General features: G+C 39.9%; 1 protein-coding gene across 2 annotated transcripts in view; it reads left to right on the top strand.

The window, feature by feature from the left end:
• Mgam (maltase-glucoamylase) overlaps positions 1–26,237 on the top strand; it is a 151,870-nt gene that overhangs the window by 62,550 nt on the left and 63,083 nt on the right. The window contains exons 27-45 of one of the 2 annotated variants that reach the window (XM_048786803.1): positions 2,495–2,649; positions 3,985–4,153; positions 4,408–4,504; positions 5,331–5,443; positions 6,991–7,116; positions 8,226–8,354; positions 8,606–8,716; positions 9,005–9,067; positions 12,778–12,912; positions 13,350–13,437; positions 14,520–14,658; positions 15,459–15,592; positions 15,714–15,748; positions 15,845–15,961; positions 16,345–16,493; positions 17,077–17,161; positions 18,047–18,103; positions 20,663–20,787; positions 23,941–23,945. In XM_048786803.1, the coding sequence (XP_048642760.1) occupies positions 2,495–2,649; positions 3,985–4,153; positions 4,408–4,504; positions 5,331–5,443; positions 6,991–7,116; positions 8,226–8,354; positions 8,606–8,716; positions 9,005–9,067; positions 12,778–12,912; positions 13,350–13,437; positions 14,520–14,658; positions 15,459–15,592; positions 15,714–15,748; positions 15,845–15,961; positions 16,345–16,493; positions 17,077–17,161; positions 18,047–18,103; positions 20,663–20,787; positions 23,941–23,945 (2,032 nt within the window). The remainder of the gene's footprint in view (positions 1–2,494; positions 2,650–3,984; positions 4,154–4,407; positions 4,505–5,330; positions 5,444–6,990; positions 7,117–8,225; positions 8,355–8,605; positions 8,717–9,004; positions 9,068–12,777; positions 12,913–13,349; positions 13,438–14,519; positions 14,659–15,458; positions 15,593–15,713; positions 15,749–15,844; positions 15,962–16,344; positions 16,494–17,076; positions 17,162–18,046; positions 18,104–20,662; positions 20,788–23,940; positions 23,946–26,237) is intronic. The other variant, XM_048786802.1, reaches the window with a different exon arrangement.

Here is a 26,237-nt window from a genome sequence, read left to right as displayed (position 1 = left end):
TTTTTTTTTTTTTTTTTTTTTTGTTATCAGAGATTGGACTCAGGGGCACACAACCACTAAGCCACATCCCCAGCCCTATTTTGTATTTTATTTAGAGACATGGACTCACCGAGTTGCTTAGTTCCTTGCTTTTTTGCTGAGGCTGGTTTTGAATTTGTGTTCATCCTGTCTCAGCATCCCAAGTCACTGGGAGATGCTCTTTTTGTTTGTGTCCTCACCATAGTATTAGCCTGTAGAAGGTACATAATGGGTCAAAATAAATAAACTTGCTCGTGTTCTAGGCTTTAGTTGTGCCTACCCCACCTCTCAACCATGCAGTAACTCTGCCCAACATATTTGCATCTTTTTGAGTTCATTTTAATACTCTGTGTTTTGTGTTTGTTGTTGCTTTATTGTCCTACATATTTTGTTGGTTCATTACAGTTGTACATAATGGTGGGTGTATTTGTCACATATTTGTACATGCACACAATATAACAATAAATTTGATCAATATCACTCTCCAGAATTTCTCCTTCCCTCCCTTCCTCCTACCCCTCAACCTTTTTTCTCCATTCTACTTATTGCCTTGTGATTTTCATGAGACTCTGTTATAACTTTCTAGTCCTTTTTCCGTTCTAGCTTCCATATATGAGAGAAAACATACTACCCTTGCTCTTCTGAGTTTGACTTATTTAACTTAACACAATGTTCTCATGTTTCATCCATTTTCATGAAAATGACGTAATTTCATTTTTCTTTATGACTGAGTAAAGTCCATTGTGTATATATACCATATTTTCTTTATCCATTCATCCATTGATGGCCATGTAGTCTGGTTCCATATTTTGGCTATTGTGAATTGTGTTGTTTTTTTTTTACATGTGCATGTATATGATTCACTATAAGATTAAAGTATGATAACATTGATTCTTCAGGATAATTACCAAGGTAGTTTTATAGATGGGTCATATGGTAAATACATGCCTTGCCTAGTTTCTTCAGTGTTTTTTTTTTAAATCATTAATGGATGCTGTATTTTGTCAAAGGTTTTCTCTGCATCTGTTTTGATGACCTAGTGATTTTTGTCCTTAATTCTATTTATGTGATATACCACATTTATTGATTTGTGTATGTAAACCATCCTTGTATCTCTGAGATTAAACTAATTTGGTCAAGATGTACAATTTTCTGAAGATGTTGTTGAATATATTTGGCTAATAATATTTTCTTAAGCATTTTTGTACCCAAGTGATATTGGGATCGTAGTTTTCTTTCCTTGATATGTCCTTACCTGGTTTTTGTTGAGTATGAGAATGGCATCATAGAATGACATTGCAAGTATTTCATCCCTTTTTATTTCATGGTATAATTTGAAGAGCATTGAGATTGGGTCTTTAAAGTCAGGTAGAATTTAGCTGACAATCCATCTGTTACTAGGCTTTTCTTTGAAGGCATCTTATTACTGCTTCTATCCCATTACTAGTTATTGGTCTGTATAAGTTTTCTATGTCTTGATTCAATTTTGGCAGATCATAAGTGTCTAAAAATGTATCGATTTCTTCTAGGTTTTCCAATTATTTCCCATTAGAATGGAAATTTCCCAAAACAATAACCTTACAATATTCAGGTCATTTCTTGTGTCTAATATGATATTATACTAGGATATATTTATCCTAGGCACTCACTGCATCAATTTGTATATCATTTCTGCAATTGTCTGTTTATTTATATCAAAAAGAGTTCCTGGGGGCTGGGGTTGTGGCTCAGTGGTAGAGTGCTTGCCTAGCATGTAGGGCACTGTGTTCAATCCTCAGCACCACATAAAAATAAGTGAATAAAATAAAGGTATTGTACCCATTAACAACTTAAAAAAAAACAAAAAAAAGAGTTCCTGTATTTGGGAGGAAACAATTCTGAAAAACTTTCAGGAAATCACATCCCCTTAGATAGTCACACACAAAAATAATTCAGAAATCATTTTTAAATATAGCTCTGATTTTGGAATAATTTTCAAGTAGATGCCAATGTCAAAGGAACCAGAGAGTGTAATGGAAGCCTTAAAAATGAATATGACAGACTCAGAGCAAATTTTAAATCTGACACTATTCTTTTATGTGTTAAGTCAATCTCAGTTATCTTGAACTTAAAGAAGTCATGAAGGATAACATCCAGACATATTGTCCAAGATGTCATGGTTCTGCTAAGGGGGTGGATTTTAGGAGTAGAATTCTTGCCTAAATTATATTTAACAGATAATTATTTTACACATTTATGGTGTTAATTGTGATATGTGATCCATATATGCATTCTGTAAATTCATCAATTCAGAATGAGCAGGTCATACATCAATCAAACATCTATCATTTGTGTGTGATGAGAACATTGAGTATCCTTTCCTCTAGTCATTTTGAATTACATGATACAATATTGTTATCACCCTCTGTATAATAGAATACCAAAGCTCATTCCTCCTATCTGTATCCTTACCTAAAATTGATTTCCTCTGGCCTAGATTTATGATCCCAACAGTAGTCGGTATGAAGTCCCAGTCCCCCTGAACATTCCCAGGGCTCCATCCAGCACCTCCGAGAATCGACTCTATGATGTCCTCATTAAGGAGAATCCATTTGGGATTGAAATTCGCCGGAAGAGTACAGGCACTGTAATGTAAGTGGTTCCTCTTTTGATTTGCAGTTGTTGGGTACCTGTCTATTCCTTTCCAGGTCCAGTGTCCTTGGAGATACCTGGCTCTAAACGTCACATTGCCATTTTTCAAGATCCATACATAAATTATTTCCTTCAGCTCTGTTCTTATGGGAATTGTTTGGTAGCTACTGTTTTAGATATTGTGTTTATAGATAGATGAATTATCTGGCCTAATTACAATGAAAATAATTTATCTGACAACATTAAAAGGAAGTTGAGACAGTGAAAACTGTCTGTAGGAAAATGTGCAGGATAATCAAGAGTTATAATGAGGCTATTGCTTTTGATACCATCAAGTTAGTTCTCCTTAAGGAATTGACATTTGAGAAAAAGACATAGAAGAGAAGAAAGAACCTCCCATATGGATCTCTGAGAGAAGGAAAAGAATGTTTCTCATGGAGGGAATAGGAAGAGCAGGAACGATGAAACAGGAGGTAACTTGAATAGTGAAGGGAATAAACCAGTCCACAGTAGTAAGAAAGGAAGTGAGTGGTACCAGATGAAACTGGGATGTTAGGTGGGTTGGATCAGATGTAGTCTGGAAGGCTTCATAGGGTGTTTTCATGAGAAGACACTGAAGGGCCTAAACAGTGTGGTGAAATGACACAATATACTCTTAAACATATCATTCTGGATACCTGCAGGAAGTTGTATGGAGTGGTAGCAGGTGAGATGGTAAGACATGACTGAATTTGGTTTCTTGGTAGGAGAACTGAAAGAAGGGTGTGTAAGAAGGAACAAGAATATGAAGGGCCACTGCTGGGGTTACTGCAAGGATATCTGTGATTTATCAGACAGACTTTGTGTTGAGTTAGGAGATGAATGGATTCTCGGTTGTGGCAGAATCAAAGTTTCCAATGTCCTTGAAAAGTCAGAGTTTTAGTGAAATAAGCCAACCCCCAAAACCAAAGGCCGAATGTTTTCTCTAATAATCGGATGCTGATCCATAATGCAGGGAGGTAGGGACGAATGAAGGAACTTTGGATTGTGCAGAGGTGAGTGAGGGGAGGGGATTGGGTGTGAGGATGGGCAGAACAGTAGAGTGAGACGGACATTTTTATCCTATATACATGTATGATTACACTGCCAGTGCGTTCTGCACCATGTACAGCCAGAGGAAGGAGAAGTTGTGCTCTATTGTGTACAATGTGTCAAAATGCATTCTACTATCATGTATTATAAGTTAGAACAAATTAAAAATAAAAATTAATTAAAGAAAAAGAAAACCAACATTTGGAAGGCAATAGGCAAGGTGATTTTCTTTTCTGAATGTACCCTTTTGTGTGTGTGTTGCAGTTGGGACTCTCAGCTCCTTGGCTTCACCTTCAATGACATGTTCCTCCGCATCTCCACCTGCCTGCCCTCCAAGTACATCTATGGCTTTGGGGAAAATGAGCACACCGCCTTCAGGAGAGACTTGAACTGGCACACGTGGGGCATGTTTTCCAGAGATGAACCCCCCGGGGTAAGCAGACAGTACGATGGATCAGTACTCTGCCTCTTTCTTGCCATATCATGGTCACCTTGTGCTTCATGAAACCAGACTCAACTTAGATTTTTTTTTTTATTCTTTTGGGGTCATTTTTCATGTGTGTTTCTTATTTATTTAACTCATTTCAGAGAAAAGATCAGATCATTTAGTGAACAAATTTTTCTTGAGTTACATTCTCAGGCACAATGACTTCTAACCTTCTTCCATTTCTCCCCTGTGACTCTCAGTACAAGAAGAATTCCTATGGCGTCCACCCCTACTACATGGGACTAGAGGAGGATGGCAGTGCCCATGGAGTTCTCCTGCTGAACAGCAATGCCATGGGTAGGATGGTGCCAGGGCTCCTCTTAGTTTGTATTCAAATCAATTATCTTGTGTAACTGTAGAATTTATTTGACCTATGAGCATCCTGATGTCAAAAGTAGTATCTCAAGTGTGGCAGTTTCTTTTTATGTTAATTTTGGTCCAGTAGCATGGGACAAGTTTAAATCCAATTTTTGCTTTGGCTACACTCACCTAAGAAGGATATCAATCCTAATTGAATCCCGTATATTCTGAAGGTCAGTTGGTGATAACCAGATACATTATTTAAATTAATTATTAAGCTATGAGTCAGAGAACTCATTTGGTGACTATGAATATGGGAAGAAAATATTTTGAATATAGGGATCAGGAGAAAAACCAGGAGTCTGGGAAAATGAAATGTGTGTAAAATCTGGTGAAATCTGAATAGGCTCCATGCCCGAGTTAATATTTTCTTAATGTCAGTTTTCTGCTTCTATAGCCTATAATGGTTATGTGAGCATTGTCATTGGGGGAAGCTGGGTGACGTATACTTGGAAACTCTTAGCATTAATTTTCAAACTTTTTGTGAGTCTTAACTGATCAAGTCAGTATAACAATTTTAAAACAACATAATAAGAAAACATCATAAAGTAATAAGATATACCAAAGGAAAACATGCAGAGATGGGACCCTGGAACCCCGTAGTCTTTTAGTGAACTTCTACAATACTGGGTGGGTAAGAGTACAGAATACCTTCTCTTAATACTCTATAAGGCAAGAGATAAAACATATAGATTTCAGAGGTAATTCCTCACCCTGAAGGTTTCCAGCTTGGTTGTCATTTGTCACTTTCTTATCTTTTCAGATGTGACATTCCAGCCCACGCCTGCCCTCACATACCGCACCACAGGGGGAATTCTGGACTTTTATATGTTCTTGGGGCCAACTCCAGAGCTTGTCACCCAGCAGTACACTGAGGTAGGAGGGAGTTCATTTGGTAATCATATATTTGTACAGCACATCCTAAATATTTTAAAACCTGTATTCATTAGTATAACACTATGTGATTACTGGAATTGTTGTTGTATCTCAGAGACAGGCATGTTACAGATTCAGGACAAACGAAAACTTTCCAATACTTCTTATATTCATAACCTAATAATTTCAGGGTAGCAGGAGTAGACATGGTAAAAGTGGCATGCTGAGTAAAGTGGTAGTTGGAGATGCTGGTGGATTGATAAAGAGATAAAGGATTGCAATGTTGGTAGTTGAAAAAGAGGTTGTGGGTACAGCTCTTGTGATGGTGGACAAGATGGTATGGGGACTGTGATGGTAATCATGTTTATGGGAATGGTGAAAGGCTGATGAAGGGAATGGTGATGGTAATTGTGGTAGTGTGGGTGATGGTAGATCTCTTGATGTGACATTGATGGTGGTATTGTAGGTGGTGATATTGGTAGTGGTTATGATGGTGGTGGTAGTGGTTATGCCAGTGCAGTGATATGGCAGTGAAGGTAATGAGTGTAATGGTCACGGTTGAGGTGAGTGGTAATGGTGGTGGGGATAGTTTTGGTGGTGATGGTTAAGTGGTAGTCATGATGGAGAGGTGAAGGTGGTGGTGGTGAATGTGGTGGTAATGATGTGATGATGGTGATAATTTGAGGCCTGATGGTTATGTTGGTGGTGATGGGTTGATGTTGATGTGGAATGGTGGTGACAGTGGCAGTTGTTGGGTAGAAAAACTTTAATATAATACTACAAGCTCTTACCTATTACTTACTACATATTAGAGCACTTTACATTTATTAACTCATTCAGTCTCATAAAAATGTTATGAGACAAACACTAGTATTATCTTCAAGTTACAAGTAAAGAAACTGAAAACCTAAAATGTTTACTTAAATTTGAACAAGGTCACAGAATCAGCAGGACATGGAGCCTTTGTGCAAAACAAGGCATTTCCCCCATGGGTTCTATTCTTCTCAGCAATATCCTAGGTACTTCTAGGAAAGAGAGCAAATTTAGATTTTTCCAGTATTCTAGGAGAAGGATCTCCTTTCTAGCAAGCTTTCTCAAGGTGTCCCAGTGGTTTTGCATCTGCTAAGGTTCTCTTTCACTTTTAATTTGTTGATATTCTAGCTTAGAATAGTATATTCTTATTATTTTGTGTATACTTTTAATGTGTCTGCTCTTATAAAGACTAAAATGAAGTAGAATGAATCTGACTTAATTTTCCTATGTACATATATAAATGTGCCACAGTGAATCTCCACATCATGTACAAACACAAGATTGGGAACCTATTTATAGGTATACTTCATGTTTGTATAAATATGTCAAAATATACTCTATTGTTGGGTAAAACTAAAAAGAACAAATTAGAAAAAAAAACTAAAAAAATCCATTGTTAGCAGACCTGCCCTATGAGAAATCAACATGAAGAAACAAAGACTACTGGCAAAAGTAAATACAAATATATATATATATATTTAAGACTAATCTGCTCTGCTCTGTCCATTTTCTAGGTGATTGGACGGCCTGTGATGGTACCTTATTGGTCTCTGGGTTTCCAGCTGTGTCGCTATGGATATGAGAATGACTCTGAGATCGCCAGCTTGTATGAAGAGATGGTGGCTGCCCAGATCCCTTATGTATGTCTAAGTCATGGTGCACTGGCTCTGTGATTTGTAGCTAACCCAGGCATCTCTGTGTTTGGATATACTTATTGGGTTTTTTTTGAGGTTTTGCAAAGATATAAAGTGCTTTTTAACATGATGCCACACTGAGCCTCATCTGAGCACAGTTATACAGAGGGGAGCCAAGGTACATGTTATGGCACTTGTGACTATCAAAGGAGGTAGAGCAGACTCCAGGACATTTTCTGCTGTAGCGTGCTTCCTTGAATTGCTTTTACATGACTTGAAGACATTTATTCTGAAAGTCTATGGTTCCATAAGAATAAAATCTCCCTCAACAATAGTTTGCTTTAATTGAAAAACTTACCTCATTCTCAGATCATTGTGTATGTAGCACTTATGAGTGCTACAGTATAATGTGCCATCAGCCCTAAATTAATCAATGTCTGAACGTAGGGATCCTGGGGTAGATTTCTAGAAGAAATATACTTGGATACAAGTCTGTGCTTCCCTTTAGGCAAGAGCTGTGCAATAGTATCAGCTTATCCTGTGGACCAATTTCATATTTAATTTTATTGGACTTCCTTTCCTGTGGTATACAATTGTTCCATGAATGGAGAGGACATCACTTGATATATGCCATTTTAATGAAAAAACTGTGTGTGATTAACCCCATGATTATAGAGTTTAAAGCAATTACAAGTTTTTCTTTGGCTTGTTTGTAGTATATTTATAATTCCTTATTTTATTATTTTATTAGGAGTGAATTGTTATCATTACTTTTTATGAACATGAACCACTGATAGTACGTCCAGCCCCTGCAATCATTCCTATGTGGCTGTTGACAAAACAATATTTCATCTGGTGATTTTATTTATCCTGACAACAATCCTTTCTGACAGGAATCATTATCCTAGTTTTGACTGAGTAGGATATTTTTTTCTATGAGTGAAAACTTGAAAAATTAAATGATTTCTAAGGATCCATAAAGAAGAAATGATGGATCAGGGATTTGCAAGGGTAAAAGGAAGCCATTTGAATTCACCATCAGGAGTGGGAGTGTTTCTCCTCTGGGAGCTGGACTTTCAGCACGAGCAGCCACTGTTTTCTTGTTCCTCCCCCAGGATGTGCAGTACTCAGACATTGACTACATGGAGCGCCAGCTGGACTTTACCCTCAGCCCCAAGTTTGCTGGGTTTCCAGCCCTGATCAATCGCATGAGGGCTGATGGGATGCGGGTCATCCTCATCCTGGTGAGTCCTTTTGTGCCTGTGTGGATGGAGTGTGTTGAGAGAAGGACTGGGCTTTGGTGGAGAACCACTTTTCTTGTCCCTCTATCTATCTGAAGAACAGAGAAATCCAAGTATAATAAGAAGAGTATATTTCCAGGGGCTCCGAGAAACTCTAGAGGGCAGATGGAAGCTAGGGACCTCCCAATGAAGTTCTTTTCTTCTGTCCCAATCTCTCTCTTAGTTTTGCCTACTAACTTGAGCTTTGCTTGCAGGACCCAGCCATTTCTGGCAATGAGACACAGCCCTATCCTGCCTTTACTCGGGGAGTGGAGGATGATGTCTTCATCAAATATCCAAATGGTGGAGGCATTGTCTGGGGAAAGGTATGATCTAAGTGGTGACTACTAGTCTCCATCGTGGGAGAGGGCCATATTTTGTGTGTTTGTGTGTGTTTTACCCTTTTCTTGTGGATACTGAAGTCATTAGTTTCTATTTCTTAATTAGTATTTATTGATATATTGAGGACTTTGTGGATTTCACTTTTATATTGATAAACCCTACATGATAATCAAAAGTATTATTACCCTCTAGGGCTGTGGTTGACAGTCTTAGGAAATCCTACTTAGGTAAATTGCCAAGTGCATTGCTGTTAAATATTTTTCTCTCTGCAGGTGTGGCCTGATTACCCTGATATTGTTGTTAACAGCTCTCTAGACTGGGACAGTCAAGTGGAGGTAAAAGGCTCTTTGTGTTAGTTGGGCAGCTATACCCACTATACTGTACATGCCCTACTTAAGAAATACATCCTGGGTGTCAGTGTATGCTGATGCCTTTACATACGGTATTCTTCCAGGTTGGGGAGAGTAGGTATTGCTATCTGTGGGATTTCTTACTCAAAGAGTTAAAATTATTACATTACATGGCTTTGGTCACACAATGTTCATTTCCAGTCCAGGCATGTCATATTTCAAAGGGCCATGGACTCTCCATTCCATGAAACCTGAAGATGAGCTCTCTGTTTTTAGAATTAGTATACTTCTTGCGATTGTCATTGCCTTGGGTATCCCTTGTAAATAGAATCTCCAACTTTTTTCTTAGTGATTGGGATTTTCCCTCTGCACATCTTTTTTTTTTTTTCATGGATGGTCTTCTTCCTCTTCACACTTATAATCTTGACCCCCACCTCCATCTTGCCTAGGATCTCTCCTCTGACTTTTACCTCTTGGTTTCTAGCATTTAATGGAAAGTTTGTCCCATCTTTGTAGTAGCTTCTTGCTTGTAATGGATCAAGGTGTCCTATGATTCCGACCTAGTTTCCTTTCAGCTTCAGAAGCATTTGTTGCTTGAACACCTACACAGTTTCATACTTGTCCCGGGAGCCTTCAGCCTGATTGTGAGGTCAAGCTGTGTACCACCTCCCTCAGCCTGTTTATCATCAATTGTGTGCTACCTGGAACAGGGCCCTCAGGGTAGGGTGGGAACTCATGTGGAGAGTTACTCTTCTGGACATCCTTACCGTATTTATCCCTTATTCCACAATAATTATTCTTTCTGGCCAGGCACTGTAGTAGGGAATGTGAAGTCTATGAACCTCCACAGAGGAGTTGGGAAGTCAAAGAAAAGGCCTGCTTCCCCAGGGCATCTTCAAGGGTTGAAGGAAAAATGAAGCAAGATTCTGTGTGGTTAGCAAAGAAGTATGAGCTTTAGTGTCTCAAAACTCTATCAAGATCATGGATTAAATCGCAGAAATATCAGCACTCTGGGAACAGAGCACAGCAACTGTGAATTATGGTGTTAGCCACTTAGCATTTCTGGACAAAGACCCTTTTGGGATCTTTTTCCAGGCAATATAAGATTCTAGCCAGTGGATGGATGTATAGGAGAAAGACTCCGCTTCCCAAGGATGAGACTGGCAGGACTAGGGCCAAATATTCATGCCTTTTTAAGACTAGCAATTGGTTGTTCCTAGAGAGAAAGATCTACGTTTAGATAGAACCATCATATTTTTTATGAGCAAGGCCTCAGGAATGGATACCTTCACACAGCAGTAATAACAGACAATGCTGTGATCCAGTGGTGTAGGGTTACCTGGTGCTGGTATCTGACCTTCAGGACCCCGGTGGTAGGTAGCAAAAGTCCTCTAGATGCAAAATGATAGACCCCAACCTGGGACCCCAACCTGCTTGGATATTGGACTGTGCATCTGTACATGGTGGAGGTAGATGCAGTAGAAGAAATAGAACCTGAACTTGGGTAAAGTGTGAAGATTAGAAAGAACGATTCAGACTCAATTTAATTTTTTTTTCCTACTCTTCATATCTATTATCTATAAATGAATTGATCAACCTGTCTGTTCATTCATCTAATCATGTATCTGGGTATGTTTTTAGTAACAATTCAAGGGAGAAAACCTAGTTGACTTTTATAGAGGGTCACTTGAAGTTTGGCCATTCAAGTACTTCATGTGGACAAACAACTGATCATGGCAGAGACATTATGAGACATGTATTCCCTGTCTCTAGATGTTTACATTGGTAGATGTGTGCTTTCATAAGTTATAGGATTGGTTATTACCTTATGAATTCTATAGCTAGTCAGCCATTAGGCCATTCTAACTATGGTATCGAGGGGATTCAGAAGTCTGTGTGTCAGTGTGGGTTATCACAGTGCTATGGGAGCACCATGTGACATTTAGTGAGCAGTGACTATAGGTGCACATAACTCTGATAGCAGGGTATTCTTTACAAATAATTCTCTTGCCCCAAGTGCCAATTGTGCCTTTGATGAGAAACACTTCATTAGATAGCTCTGTCAGGAGACTGAACAAGTATAAAATTTATATGAGACCTCCATGATGAGGCTGGCTATGTTGGGATTAGTCATGTCCAGGTCTGGCATTGCTGAGGGCAAATGATACAAATAGGAAAGCAAACAAACAAGCAAACAAATGGCCGAAAACCCATGGAATAGTAGATTTCTGAGTCAAAACTTGCATGTGTGATTCAGTAATTCTGGGAATTGAGTTAGGGTAGTATGCAGTGAACTGTGTTAAGCCATCTTGGGCCATTCCTACATATGTGCACATCTCTGTTTGAAGATCAGGGAAAGTGAGAACAGAAGCAATACAAGGATTAAATTCGAGAATGGCAGAGAATATTTAGTGTATGGGCAAGGATCATTCCAGCAGCATGTAGTTAGGTTATTGAACTCTGCTTGGCATAACTGCCCTTATATCCCACATAGGATGCAATTCTCAGCCAGGAACAACTGATCTTGGCCATTTTCTCTAATACCCACACCCCTCCCCTGTCATGGTTTCTGACATGGCCATAGCTGGAACTCCTTTCAATCCCTGTGAGCCAGATCTGTGCATGCCAATCAATTTCCATATTTTTTGGTGTTCCTTTTTTGTCTTTTACCTAGAAACATGAGTTTCTACTTGCCTGTGTTGTATTGTGTATGAGAGCTGGAGTGCCCCTACATCAAGTCTTTGTGTCATTCACTCTACCTCAACACCAGCATTACTGATCTCTTTGATACCTATAATATACAAAGAGGCAGGAATTGTTTTGAGACACACCAAAGTCTATGATGTGCCCTAAGCAACAACATGGAGTACATAGACATTCACTGATATTTGCTGCTGTGAGGTATTTGAGCCCAGAAAATTTATTATTATTTTCTTATTTTTATGGTAGGTTCTAAGGTGTGTATTGTTGAGAATCTAGAAATCAATCAGAAGAATATAAGACAAGGTCACTTCTTCTGCAAAGTTTAAAGTCTAGTTCCGAAGTGATTCCTTGGATCCACTTTTCATGCTCAGATGAAGACATCGCTCTTCCTGTTTGAGCGAAGAAGAAGAGATTTATTAAAGCGTCCTCCTTAAGTTCTCCCATAGTATGTTACACACGACTGCAATGCACATGTGGTTCTGAAGCCATAGAAAACACTCATGCATGCCAGTCTAATGTCATGAAATGTAATCTCTCCCCTTCCCCATGTTCCCAGTGGAAATGAAACAGTACCATGCCACCAGTACGTTGCCTTCCCTCTAGTAGAGTACCTATGATACCTGCCCTTTCCAGCTACAGTTGCTCCCTGCCTCCTGCAGGATCTTCAAGGAGAGCTTAAGAAATGGCCAGGTAGAAATTGGAGGCTGGGCATCTTGAAGCAGGGGACAGTGAGTCAGGGTGTTAATTTGATACCATTTATGATGGTATGAAGAGGAAACAGTTTATGGTCATTTTCAAATATGTGAAATTCATCCTTATTTTCTCCAATACCCTCAGTATATTTCTAGTAAACCTAGACAATATGTAGGCTCTGTTCAGACTAGCACTGTCTACCATCAAGTGGTACTTAGTATCATGTAGTTCTTAGAAGATGCCTGTTTATTTTCTAATGTATTTGTTTGGATGAAATGAATTATATTTTGTTTTTATAGGCATACCGAGCTTATGTGGCCTTCCCAGATTTTTTCCGTAATTCAACTGCCTTGTGGTGGAAGAGGGAAATTGCAGAACTATATTCCAATCCACAGAATCCAGAGAAGAGCTTGAAGTTTGATGGCATGTGGATTGTAAGTGTGTGTGTGTATCTATCATTGCTTAAGACTATATGGAGCACTGATACTTAGTAAAGATGATGATAATCATCCAAGAAATAATTAAAAGGTTTAGGACAGCATTTCTTCCAGTGGCGAGTGGAGCAGCCCTGACTCCCCTGTTACTTAGTACCCTACCAGAGTCCTGCTATCTCACTTGGAGGGTTAGAGGTGGAAATCCTTGGAATTTTGATTGCTTTAAGAGAGATTTTTTTTAACCTCTCTAGACAATAATTCTATAGAGGTAATTGAGCGTTCTGTCCAAATCTCACCAGGATTTGGTGAATCTCCCATGGCACCAATCTGTAAGGATTATTAGATGTTGGATGATTTATTCAATATTTTGTTGTCTCCAAATTTTCAGAAGGTAACTATCTTTAAAAGTAAGTGATGTCTGTGTCTGACATTTCTAGGATATGAATGAACCATCGAGTTTTGTCAATGGGGCTGTTCCTTCAGGCTGCAGTGATGCCAGTCTGAACCGTCCTCCCTACATGCCACGTAAGGACCCTGGGGTTCCTCCACCAGCTCTGGCTAGAAGAAAGATGACTATTGCAAGAGCTCAGGAGGCAGAGATTTGCCCTGATCACTCAGGGAACAGATTCAGGGTTGCTGTGATTTATTGAGGCCAGAGACTTAAAACATTTGAAGCACTTTACCAGCAATGTGTGTGCATGTGATTGAATTCCTTGGGAAAATTCTTGATTTGTCCAAAGAACACTGAATCTATTCCAATTTCCAAGTCTGTCAGAACATACCCAAGCTAACCATTTTTAAAGGAGGAAAGATTTTTAAATCTTTTAAATTTTTAAAGGAGGAAAGAATTTTAGTCCCTGGTTATAGAGGAAACTGTTCACCACATTGTTGCCAGGATTTGGGGTGGGAGGGGAGGGACCTGGAACATAATTATCATTGAGAGGCATGCCCCTGGTAACCTGTTTCCTCAAGTCGGACCCAACTGCCACACTTTTCATTACCCGCTAATAGCTTGCTCACCTCTGAATTCATCAATATATTAACATGTTGATATGGTTAGAGCCCTTATGATCTCCCAAAACCCCACTCAAAACGCTGCTGCTTTGGACAGCAGGCCTTCAATCGTGAGTCCTATGGGGTGTTTTAAGATCCAAATGCTCTTTGAAATTAATTAGTTTATCCACAGGAAGTTATTTCACAATTGGTAAAGTAGTTGGTAAAGTAGCTCTGTGTTGTGGAACCGATGGATGATTGAGGTGTTCTTGCATATATATCCAGGCTCCAGAAAATATTCTTTCCATGAATCTTGTGTCCTTCCACAGATGATTCAGTTTTCCAAATCTTAGTGCTCTAAACTGTAGGACAGGTAACCCTATCTTTTTCTTAGAATGATGATAAAATGAAATGAAATAATTTACATTCAAAGTCTAGCTTAAACCCAATTTGATTGTGTTTGAAAAGCCCTTGTCATTTTCCATATCTCAGCTTCCTCCAGGAAACATGCTGAGGTCAGGTTAGTCTTTAGTTCCAGAGTTCAGTCCCTTAAAGAGATTAAAGTCTTAAAAGAATCAGGGCTTGCTTTCACCTTCCTAAATCTTTTCCCTCAGATTTGGAGTCCAGGGACCGGGGCCTAAGCAGTAAGACCCTATGCATGGAGAGTGAGCAGATCCTTCCAGATGGCTCTCGGGTGCGGCACTATGATGTTCATAGCCTGTACGGGTGGTCCCAGACCAGACCCACATATGAGTAAGTGATTGTCTTCCTTCTGAATTGGCATAGGCTATAGGGGGAAAGGGAGTAATGGGCATAGCTTCCCTAGTTTTCTTGCCAGAATTCTTTCCAATGGTTAAAGAGTATTTAATTATAACCCAACAGGAATTGTTAAATATTAAAAAAAAAAAACAATCCTTCAACATAGAGCCAGACACTGTTATTAAAATTTGGAGTACGGATTAAAATCAGTCATAGTCTTATCAATGAGAAATTAGTAGGCCTAACTGGGAACAATCATAGGGTCACATCAGTAAGTATTACACAATATAGTTGTTTCTGTAATAGCATTAGTTACAAGAGGTCAAGGGATGGACATCACTCCCATGTGTATGAAAATGTCACATATATATCTGCATTCTTTTTTTATTCTCATACAGTAAATGGACCTTCTGTGGAATTAGCATAGTACCACTTTAAAACTGAATGATTAATACAAATTATTCCAAGTATATTCCATAAAGTGATTTTCCCGCTTCTTCTCAAATAAAGAAAACAAAGGACAAATAATAGCAAGATTTAGTGATTTTGTGTGTGGAGGGCTAATCCAGTGAATCTACAATGTGGTGAAATTCATTATTATAAGAGGATATACCCCTGCTAGGAGTTCCATAAGTCAGTAGGGTCCTTTCCATTGCATAGATTTCAATATTCCCTCCAAATATATAGATCATATTTTCTCACCAAGTACTTGGCTCAAGAGCTATAGAGGGGGATGCTCTACATCCATTCTTCTTGCTGTGTCCTCAATTCACCTGTACATTCCCCTCCTACAGAGCTGTGCAGGAGGTGACTGGACAGCGAGGGATCGTCATCACCCGCTCCACATTCCCCTCCTCTGGCCGCTGGGGAGGACACTGGCTGGGAGACAACACTGCCGCATGGGACCAGCTGAAGAAATCTATCATTGGTGTGTGGCTTCTTCCCAGGGGCCTCTGCTGCAGGGAAGGGAGCTGGTGTCCTTGGGAAAGGAAGGAGGAGAGGGCGGGGCACACACATGCCTCTCCTAACAGCCATGGTTCTCATTGCAGGCATGATGGAGTTCAGCCTCTTTGGCATCTCCTATGTAAGTGACCTTTGCTCCTCCTCATCCCTAAGAGGACAGTGACCCCCCGTGAGCAATCACCCACCCACAGGCTGGTTTCATTTCCTCTGGTTTCAGACGGGAGCAGATATCTGTGGGTTCTTTCAAGATGCTGAGTATGAGATGTGTGCTCGCTGGATGCAGCTGGGAGCCTTTTACCCCTTCTCCAGGAACCACAACACCATTGGCACCAGGGTAGGACCTTCCTCCTTCCTCACGTGCTTTGCCTCACATGCTGTGCAGCCTTCACCTTGGAGTCCCAGTCCAGACCATCTTTGTTCCTGGGAGATTTTCAAAACCATCAAAGCTCCTCACAATTGCCAAAATGCACAGGATTATCAGAGGATTCTTTAGGTGTAGGAAGGATTGTTCCAAGTATACCACTTGAAGTGTTTCTTCTGGCAAAGTTCCATGAGCTCTAGTGGAAGATCCTCACTGACTATTATCAGACTATTAAGTGTATTTAATCACATTTAGCTTATCTGTGTGTGATGTACTTGGATCAAGCTTTCCTTTACCTCCTTTGTCCCCTGGGGTCCCTGGGTTGGACTCTCAACACCTTTGCTTTTATTCCTTAGAGACAAGACCCTGTGTCCTGGGATGCTGCCTTTGTGAATATTTCCAGGAGTGTGATGGAGACCCGATACACCCTGTTGCCATATCTGTACACCTTGATGTTCAAGGCCCACACGGAGGGCAGCACTGTGGTGCGGCCTCTTCTGCACGAGTAAGTGTCCAGCTGAGATCCCAGCAACTAACAGATTTTATAAGGTGGCAGTTGATGTAAACAAATATTTCTTCCAAACCAAGACATGTGTTCTTTTTATCAGAAGCTCTCCAAGATGAGACCACACTTGGAACCCATGTTTTTTACACCATGTGTCTTTGATGAAAGACTATTCATTGAGTGAAGAATATTTGAAATGATGCAACACAGCCTGATTTCTTTCTAACTTGTGCATTAGAGACCTCTTTGTGTAATTCTTTGATTAAGTGAACTGAGACCAAAATGAGTTGAGTTCACAAAAAAAGGCATTGAGGGCCTTCCTTGCATTCATAACATACCATGTGAATGCAGTGGAGGATTTTTTAAATGATAGAACATATCTAAAATTAAGCTTCCATGGAGGAAGTGAATTTGAGGGTCCATGACATGTACAGTGTTGGAGCCTGTATGTTCCTAATCAATCTAGACAAAGACTCAGGATGACATAAAATGGAGTTGGATGGGAGACTTGCCTCTGAACTTGAGTTATTCCTTGGAGACTTGGGCTGGGACTCTGACTGTGACATCTTCTTACCCTTCCCAGGTTTGTGTCAGACCAGGTGACATGGGACATAGATGATCAGTTCCTGCTGGGTCCAGCCTTCCTTGTCAGCCCAGTCCTGCAGGCTGTGAGTATGGAGGCCTCAGATGTGTGGTGGATCCCAGGTGTGAGGGTGTGTGAATAGGGGCAGGAGAAGAAGCCTGGTGCGTGTAGATCCCGGGACATGGCTGCTTGTTCTACCTTTGTGTCTTCCTCTCCTTCTGAGCAGAAGTGCAGCACATAGGTGTTCTGGCCTCAGTTTCCTCTAGTTCCTGCTAGTTCCTAGAAGTTCAGGTTTATTGGACAATCAATTAAAAAATGATAGCCTTATGATGTATTGAGATATCATTTTACTTTATTGATTAAATAAGCAGTCCAGGGTTAGATGGGGCCTCAGTGTGAAGAATCCATCATAGTCACGGTCACCACGGAAACAGGCTTTCCTAAGAAACCTTACTAGCCTGGTGAGGCTTCCTTTGCCTCTTCCAGCCTTGCCTTGCTTTTGTGAAAGGTCCTGCAGGCAGCAAGACCATGTCTTCACTTCCTCCATGGAAGCTTAGGATTCTGATTAAAACACCAAGAGATCACACCTTCCTCAAACCTGTTCTACCTCCAGAGTGTTCTCCTGATCCACATCTACCCCTAGGTGTTTATCTTCTAGAGGGATGTTCCCGTGAGCTTGTGAGCAAATATAATTCTTGTTTTTGACTTCCTAGATCCCTAAGGCTTATGTGGAAGTCCCTTGTTTTGGGACTGTGAACTTTTTTTTGTGTTTTTTTTTTTTTTTTTTGTGTGTGTGTGTTTGAAATGTTGAAGAATGGAAGATTTCCTCAGTAATGCTGATTGATCTTTAGGACTCTGAGACAGATGGTTATCGGCCACCACAAACTGGCTATCCCTTTTCTGCCTGTATTGCTTAATAGGTCTTGAGATCAGTGCCTCATGCTCACAGCTTGTTTGTGTTTAATTTTAGAATGCCAGAAATGTGAATGCCTATTTCCCTGAAGCCCGCTGGTATGATTACTACACAGTAAGTTTTTCTCAATATTTCTCCAACTTGCAACATGTAGGTACAAAGATTTTATTTCTGATAGACCTCAGGCAACAAGTTGGCTGTATGGTCTCTTACAAGTGGCTTACAGACTTGCAGCCTCAGTTTTCTCTCCTCCACATGGGCCAGGTCCACTCTTTCACAGCAGCATTGAGAAACACCAAATCAGTTTCTCACTCATCTTGTTGTGGGAATTCATGCCATTTATTGCCTTTTCTTCTACATTCACTCTTCCCTATTCTGAAACACTAGTAAGTTCTTGAAATTGTGCTATAGTTTTTACTTTTATCCTCCCCTACTGAAAAATCCCTAAATACAGAGAGAGTTCTTTCACCCTCTGTCTTCTTTCACATTTCTTCTTCTACAGTATAGATGCTGAAACAAAATTACTCTGTATTAATTACCTAAGTAGGTGGACTATGACTATGAGGCAGTGTGTTAAGGATCCACAGACCTGGGCCTCTACTTGCAAATCTAGTAGGAGTACAGGCATTGACCAAAGAAGAATGAGAAGAAGGCTGTTGTGTAGGTTTGGCCTGTGTCCTGGAGTCCAGATGAAAGAACAAGGTGTTTGAATTTGTTTTCCATGATGGGGGTTCCTTTAGAAAACAGATGATTCTTGAAGAAGACTGAGGAGTGTCCTCACACTGATGTCAGGCTTCCTCTTCTGACTTCCTGAGGAGAACGATGTGGGAGACTAGAAATGCGGGAGGAAGGTGGGCAGCAACACATGTGCTGGCCCCTCTCATCCTAGGGATTGCAGTGGGATTGTGTGAAAACAGGGTGAGGCAATGGAAGTGCAGTCCTCTCTTCTATGTATTGTGGAGCACTCATTCCTGTCTTCCCTTCTATATTGCCTGTGGGTCTTTTCTTTGGGTGGCAACATTCTTGGATTCTGCTGTGGGCTTTCCCGCCAGGAATTTCAGGGCAGAGAACAGCCAACTTTGTTTAGTTGAGCTTAGCCTTGGCCCTGAGTGTGCATGTGGACTGTGCTATTCACTAACAGTTGTTTAAGTGTGTTGGGACTTTCTGCTGCAGGGCCTGGGGTAGAGTTAAACCAGGGAGGACCCTGGGTACCCAGTGTAGTGTGGCCTATATTTGTCTGAATGAGCTTGCACGGTGTGACCTGGGGTGTGAGGTCTTCCCTACATTTTGCACTTCTGGCATCTCACAAGTCTCCTACTGGCCCCTGCCTTACACAGGTGCCAAGCACTCTACTGAGCTGTAGGTGTTGGCATCCTGGACTTATTTCCCCCTGATTCTTACTATGTTGAAGGGCTAATGTTTGCTTTATGAACATTAATGCATTTAAAACAAGTATGTGTACCACATTAAAGAAAGCAAAATGTGAGAACTAAGAAACAATTTTTCTAGAATGACTTCTTTTACCCTATATTTTTAGTAGAATACAGCTTCAGCTGAAGAAGGAGAGGTACAAGGAATGAAATGGAAAGATAAAACTTGATGCGGCAAACTACTTAGAGAAAAGGAACACTTTAATGTTTGTTAAAAATGAGTTTCCCCTGGTTGGGATTAATGAAGTAATGCTTCTTTAATTAATGTTCACATGTTTTGGACCCTATTCTTTGTTGTTCAGTAGATATTGGTAAAATCTGCCCCCTGCCAAATCTGGCTTTCATCTATTTGTAAATAAACTTTTAAAGTATACATCATTTTATTTGTTTTTAATATCCACTCTGATTACCTCTATGGAACCACCCTTAGGCTTTTTTGTCCAAGGGGACATTTGTCAATGTGTGGCTTCATTTGGAAAGTCACAGTGGGGTAGAAGTAAGTGGCTTCTAGGGTTTGGTAGGTAGAAGTTGAAGATACTACTAAACATCAAAGAGCACAGGGGAGCCTCACAATAAAGAATGATCTGGCCCCAAATGTCAGTAGTGCCAACACTGTGCAGCCCTGCTCTAGTTGAGAAAATGTGGAAGGTCCGCTGGGATTTCTAAAGATTGGTTCAGACAAGGGATCCACTCTCACATGAGAAGGATAAAGATGTCAATCATGAGCACTCAGGTATGTAGTAGAAGAAGAGGAATTACAAAGTATGTGAGCTCACTTTGATCTTTTCTGTGAAGTTGGAGGCCAACTTTTGGTTAGGTGGTTGGGAATGGAGACTGAGGACAGATGGCAACTGAGAAGACACTTGGTGAAGGGACAGTTGCAGACATGCAATTGTGGACAGTGTGTGAGGAACCAACAAGAGGTGAAGGAATGGCTGTGCAGCCTCCTGTAGCTGTGCTTTGTGTCTCAGAAAGAGGTTGTGGGTGAAGGTGGCCTGTTATCCACACTAGGACCTCAAATGGGATGTGCTGTAGCCATGCTGAAAGGCAGTGGACCCTCCTAGACATAAAGCAGCTCAGTAGGACTTTACACAGCAGCTGAGGGAAGGCAGAGTTTACCATCAGGTGGTGCTGAGTTGATGAGTAGGTAGCACGTTCAGTGGGGTAGAGGAGGCTTCTTCCAGATGCACTGTTCAGGGCAGAATGTGTCCTCTCCCTCACCTTCTGTTTCCTCATCCCACAGGGTGCAAACGCTAATGCCAGGGGAGTGCGGAAGGACCTTGAAGCCCCTCTCAACCACATTAACCTTCATGTCCGTGGGGGCTACATCCTGCCCTTGCAGGAGCCTGCACTGAACACACACTTGAGGTGAGTACAGGGCTAGTGTTCTTCTTTACACACTGGTTCACTGCGACTTCTGATGGGCAACACCATCCCCCTCAAGGAGAAAGCAGTTTACAAACTCGCTTTACTTTTTTGTTCTTGCTCATGTGGTAATTTGTGTTTTAACATATTTCAAATCATCCAATTCTGCAACCATCAGTGGACCAGAGGCTGCTGCAGCAGCATGTGGAGTGTGGGGAGCAGAGGTGCTGAGATGCGTGTGTGGTGATAGGGTCATCACGCTCTGCCTGGATTGCCCTCGGGTCTTTCTCAAGAAGATGTTGATCTGGGGCTGCACCCAGATAAATTTGAAAGATCATGACAGTACCTGTATTCTTAAACCACCCGAATCTCTGAATTTCCACCATGGTAGCTTAAGAGATTGGCCTCCCTGGTCCTCTGAGGGCTGTTGTTTAGTTATAGCACTGAAAACCTCATCTCTTGGAGAAACACACTTGTGAGCTAACTGGTCAGCTGGTCACCCTGTTCGCCTTGGCCTGACCACCTATGTGCAGGTTTAGTTCTTGCCTCACTTAGTTTCTTTTCTAGATGTGGGATCCTCTGTACAGCTTCCTATAACCTCAACTTCCCATTCTTTTCCCCCATGAATCGATTTCATTTTTTGATTGAAACTTGGTTCCAAAACTTCCTTTTCCTACAAACCTCAGGTATTCCATATCATTCACTTTCCCTTTATAATTTTTTATTTTAAAAGTGCAGGATATATGTGTATTAAAGAGGTGCACATTTATATCATCGCATCGTTGAAAATGTAATGTTTTTGTAAATATGCTGGGAGGTTTTTTTTTTTTTTTTGAAGTTTAGAGACCCTTCCTTTGCTTTGAAGCAACTTTATGAGCTTAATTTTTCAAATTATTGATTTTAGGAATAATATGCCTTAATCCAACACTAGTTGTTTTTTTTCTCTAAGTGTTTAGGTTCAGAATATTGTCTACACTGACTCCAAAATTATCTTTCCCAAATGACAATCTTAACTTGTTTCTTCCTGCTTGAAGTCTGAATTCTTTGACTAATAGGGTGCTTAAGATCCATCACAATCTTCTTCCAAGTTAACCTTAACAACTGTTTCTCCTACTATAACTTAATGTATATGTTGGTGTGTATGTGTGTGTGTGTGTGTATGTGTGTGTGTAAGTGTGTGTGGTGTGTGTACCAGCCCTCGCCCAAATGTTCCCCAAACATATTCACCCAGTTTATAGCTTTAGGTTGGGTTTCTGTACTTATTACTCTTTACAGACCCAGGTGTTCCAACACGGTACCTAAGATTTTTGCTACTGAATGATACAGTCAGCCCTCTGTGCATTTTTTATTATTATTTAGATCACCAAATTTTATTTCTGAAATATTTGAAACATATTAGTTTTAACAGTGACTTATGTAGGGTCCATTTTCCATATTTGGAACCTTCAGCACTCGCTGGAGGAAAATGTTTTGAATAAATGGCTGGCTTTGAACTCAAGATCCTCCTGCCTCGGCCTCCAAGGCTCTAGGATTACTACCATACCCTGCCGGTATGGTTATCTTGCACTTTTTATTTTGGCCTCCCAACCCTAGAGCTGGAGAAAAACAAATGTAAGTTATGCTAATATTATCAGAGAAGAGGTTTTAGAAGGGAGTTGTACAAAATCAAATTTTAATTCTTCCTATAGTCTTCAGTTTTTGACATCTGGGAATGCATACATTAAATTTATGTATTTAGTGGTTCTTCTCTGGGAGTTTACCAGAATCTCACGAAATAGTTTTAAATATTCATGTCCAGCCCTAGTGGATTCTTTTTTTTTTTTAATTTTTTATTGTTGGTTTTTCAAAACATTACAAATTTCTTGATATATCATATTTCACACTTTTAATCAATTGGGTTATGAACTCCCATTTTTACCCCATATACAGATTGCAGAATTACATCAGTTACACATCCATTGATTCACATATTGCCATACTAGTGTCTGTTGTGTTCTGCTGCCTTTCCTATCCTCTACTATCCCCCCTCCCCTCCCCTCTTCTATCTCTACCCCCTCTACAGTCATTCATTTCTCCCCCTTGTATTATTTTTCCCTTTCCCCTCACTTCCTCTTGTATGTACTTTTGTATAACCCTGAGGGTCTCCTTCCATTTCCATGCAATTTCCCCTTCTCTCTCCCTTTCCCTCCCACCTCTCATCCCTGTTTAATGTTAATCTTCTTCTCCTGCTCTTCGTCCCTACTCTGTTCTTAGTTACTCTCCTTATATCAAAGAAGACATTTGGCATTTGTTTTTTAGGGATTGGCTAGCTTCACTTAGCATAATCTGCTCTAATGCCATCCATTTCCCTGCAAATTCTATGATTTTGTCATTTTTTAATGCAGAGTAATACTCCATTGTGTATAAATGCCACATTTTTTTTATCCATTCGTCTATTGAAGGGCATCTAGGTTGGTTCCACAGTCTTGCTATTGTGAATTGTGCTGCTATGAACATCGATGTAGCAGTGTCCCTGTAGCATGCTCTTTTTAGGTCTTTAGGGAATAGACCGAGAAGGGGAATAGCTGGGTCAAATGGTGGCTCCATTCCCAGCTTTCCAAGAAATCTCCATACTGCTTTCCAAATTGGCTGCACCAATTTGCAGTCCCACCAGCAATGTACAAGTGTACCCTTTTCCCCACATCCTCGCCAGCACTTGTTGTTGTTTGACTTCATAATGGCTGCCAATCTTACTGGAGTGAGATGGTATCTTAGGGTGGTTTTGATTTGCATTTCTCTGACTGCTAGAGATGGTGAGCATTTTTTCATGTACTTGTTGATTGATTGTATGTCCTCCTCTGAGAAGTGTCTGTTCAGGTCCTTGGCCCATTTGTTGATTGGGTTGTTTGTTCTCTTATTGTCTAATTTTTTGAGTTCTTTGTATACTCTGGATATTAGGGCTCTATCTGAAGTGTGAGGAGTAAAGATTTGTTCCCAGGATGTAGGCTCCCTATTTACCTCTCTTATTGTTTCTTTTGCTGAGAAAAAACTTTTTAGTTTGAGTAAGTCCCATTTGTTGATTCTAGTTATTAACTTTTGTGCTATGGGTGTCCTATTGAGGAATTTGGAGCCCGACCCCACAGTATGTAGATCGTAGCCAACTTTTTCTTCTATCAGACGGCGTGTCTCTGATTTGATATCAAGCTCCTTGATCCATTTTGAATTAACTTTTGTGCATGGCGAGAGAAAGGGATTCAGTTTCATTTTGTTGCATATGGATTTCCAGTTTTCCCAGCACCATTTGTTGAAGATGCTATCCTTCCTCCATTGCATGCTTTTAGCCCCTTTATCAAATATAAGATAGTTGTAGTTTTGTGGATTGGTTTCTGTGTCCTCTATTCTGTACCATTGGTCCACCCGCCTGTTTTGGTACCAGTACCATGCTGTTTTTGTTACTATTGCTCTGTAGTATAGTTTGAAGTCTGGTATCGCTATACCGCCTGATTCACACTTCCTGCTTAGCATTGTTTTTGCTATTCTGGGTCTTTTATTTTTCCATATGAATTTCATGATTGCTTTCTCTATTTCTACAAGAAATGCCGTTGGGATTTTGATTGGCATTGCATTAAACCTATAGAGAACTTTTGGTAATATCGCCATTTTGATGATGTTAGTTCTGCCTATCCATGAACAGGGTATATTTTTCCATCTTCTAAGATCTTCTTCTATTTCTCTCTTTAGGGTTCTGTAGTTTTCATTGTATAAGTCTTTCACCTCTTTTGTTAGGTTGATTCCCAAGTATTTTATTTTTTTTGAAGATATTGTGAATGGAGTGGTTGTCCTCATTTCCATTTCAGAGGATTTGTCGCTGATATACAGGAATGCCTTTGATTTATGCGTGTTGATTTTATATCCTGCCACTTTGCTGAATTCATTTATTAGCTCTAATAGTTTCTTTGTAGAGCCTTTTGGGTCTGCTAGGTATAGAATCATATCATCTGCAAATAGTGATAATTTAAGTTCTTCTTTTCCTATTTTGATGCCTTTAATTTCTTTCGTCTGTCTAATTGCTCTGGCCAGTGTTTCGAGAACTATGTTGAACAGAAGTGGAGAGAGAGGGCATCCCTGTCTTGTTCCAGATTTTAGAGGGAATGCCTTCAGTTTTTCTCCATTCAGAATGATGCTAGCCTGAGGCTTAGCATAGATTGCTTTTACAATATTGAGGTATGTTCCTGTTATCCCTAGTTTTTCTAGAGTTTTGAACATAAAGGGATGCTGTACTTTGTCGAATGCTTTTTCCGCATCTATCGAGATGATCATATGGTTCTTATTTTTAAGTCTATTGATGTGGTGAATAACATTTATTGATTTCCGTATATTGAACCAGCCTTGCATCCCAGGGATGAATCCTACTTGATCATGGTGCACAATTTTTTTGATATGTTTTTGTATCCGATTCGCCAGAATTTTATTGAGGATTTTTGCATCTAGGTTCATTAGAGATATTGGTCTGTAGTTTTCTTTCTTTGAAGTGTCTTTGTCTGGTTTAGGTATCAGGGTGATGTTGGCCTCATAGAATGAATTTGGAAGTTCTCCCTCCTTTTCTATTTCCTGAAGTAGCTTGAAAAGTATTGGTATTAGTTCTTCTTTAAAGGTTTTGTAAAATTCTGCTGTATACCCATCCGGTCCTGGGCTTTTCTTAGTTGGTAGTCTTTTGATGGTTTCTTCTATTTCCTCAATTGATATTGGTCTGTTTAGGTTGTCTATATCCTCCTGACTCAATCTGGGCAGATCATATGACTTAAGAAATTTATCTATGCCTTCACTATCTTCTAATTTATTGGAGTATAAGGATTCAAAATAGTTTTTGATTATCTTCTGTATTTCTGAAGTGTCTGTTGTGATATTGCCTTTTTCATCCCGTATGCTAGTAATTTGAGTTCTCTCTCTTCTTCTCTTCGCTAGCATGGCTAAGGGTCTGTCGATTTTGTTTATTTTTTCAAAGAACCAACTTTTAGTTTTGTCAATTTTTTCAATTGTTTCTTTTGTTTCGATTTCATTAATTTCAGCTCTGATTTTAATTATTTCTTGCCTTCTACTTCTTTTGCTGTTGTTTTGCTCTTCTTTTTCTAGGATTTTGAGATGAAGTATGAGATCATTTATTTGTTGGTTTTTTCTTTTTTTAAGGAATGAACTCCAAGCAATGAATTTTCCTCTTAGAACTGCTTTCAATGTGTCCCATAGATTCCGATATGTTGTGTCTGTGTTTTCATTTATCTCTAAGAATTTTTTAATTTCCTCCTTGATGTCTTCTATAACCCATTGATCATTCAGTAACCTATTGTTCATTCTCCAAGTGATGTATGCTTTTTCCTTCCTTCTTTTATCGTTGATTTTCAGTTTCATTCCATTATGATCAGATAAGATGCATGGTATTATCTCTACTCCTTTATATTGTCTAAGAGTTGCCCTGT

Source organism: Marmota marmota, unplaced genomic scaffold (genome assembly GCF_001458135.2).
Source record: "Marmota marmota marmota unplaced genomic scaffold, marMar, whole genome shotgun sequence".
Lineage (NCBI taxonomy): Eukaryota > Metazoa > Chordata > Mammalia > Rodentia > Sciuridae > Marmota > Marmota marmota.
This window is presented reverse-complemented; position numbering and strand designations above follow the sequence as displayed.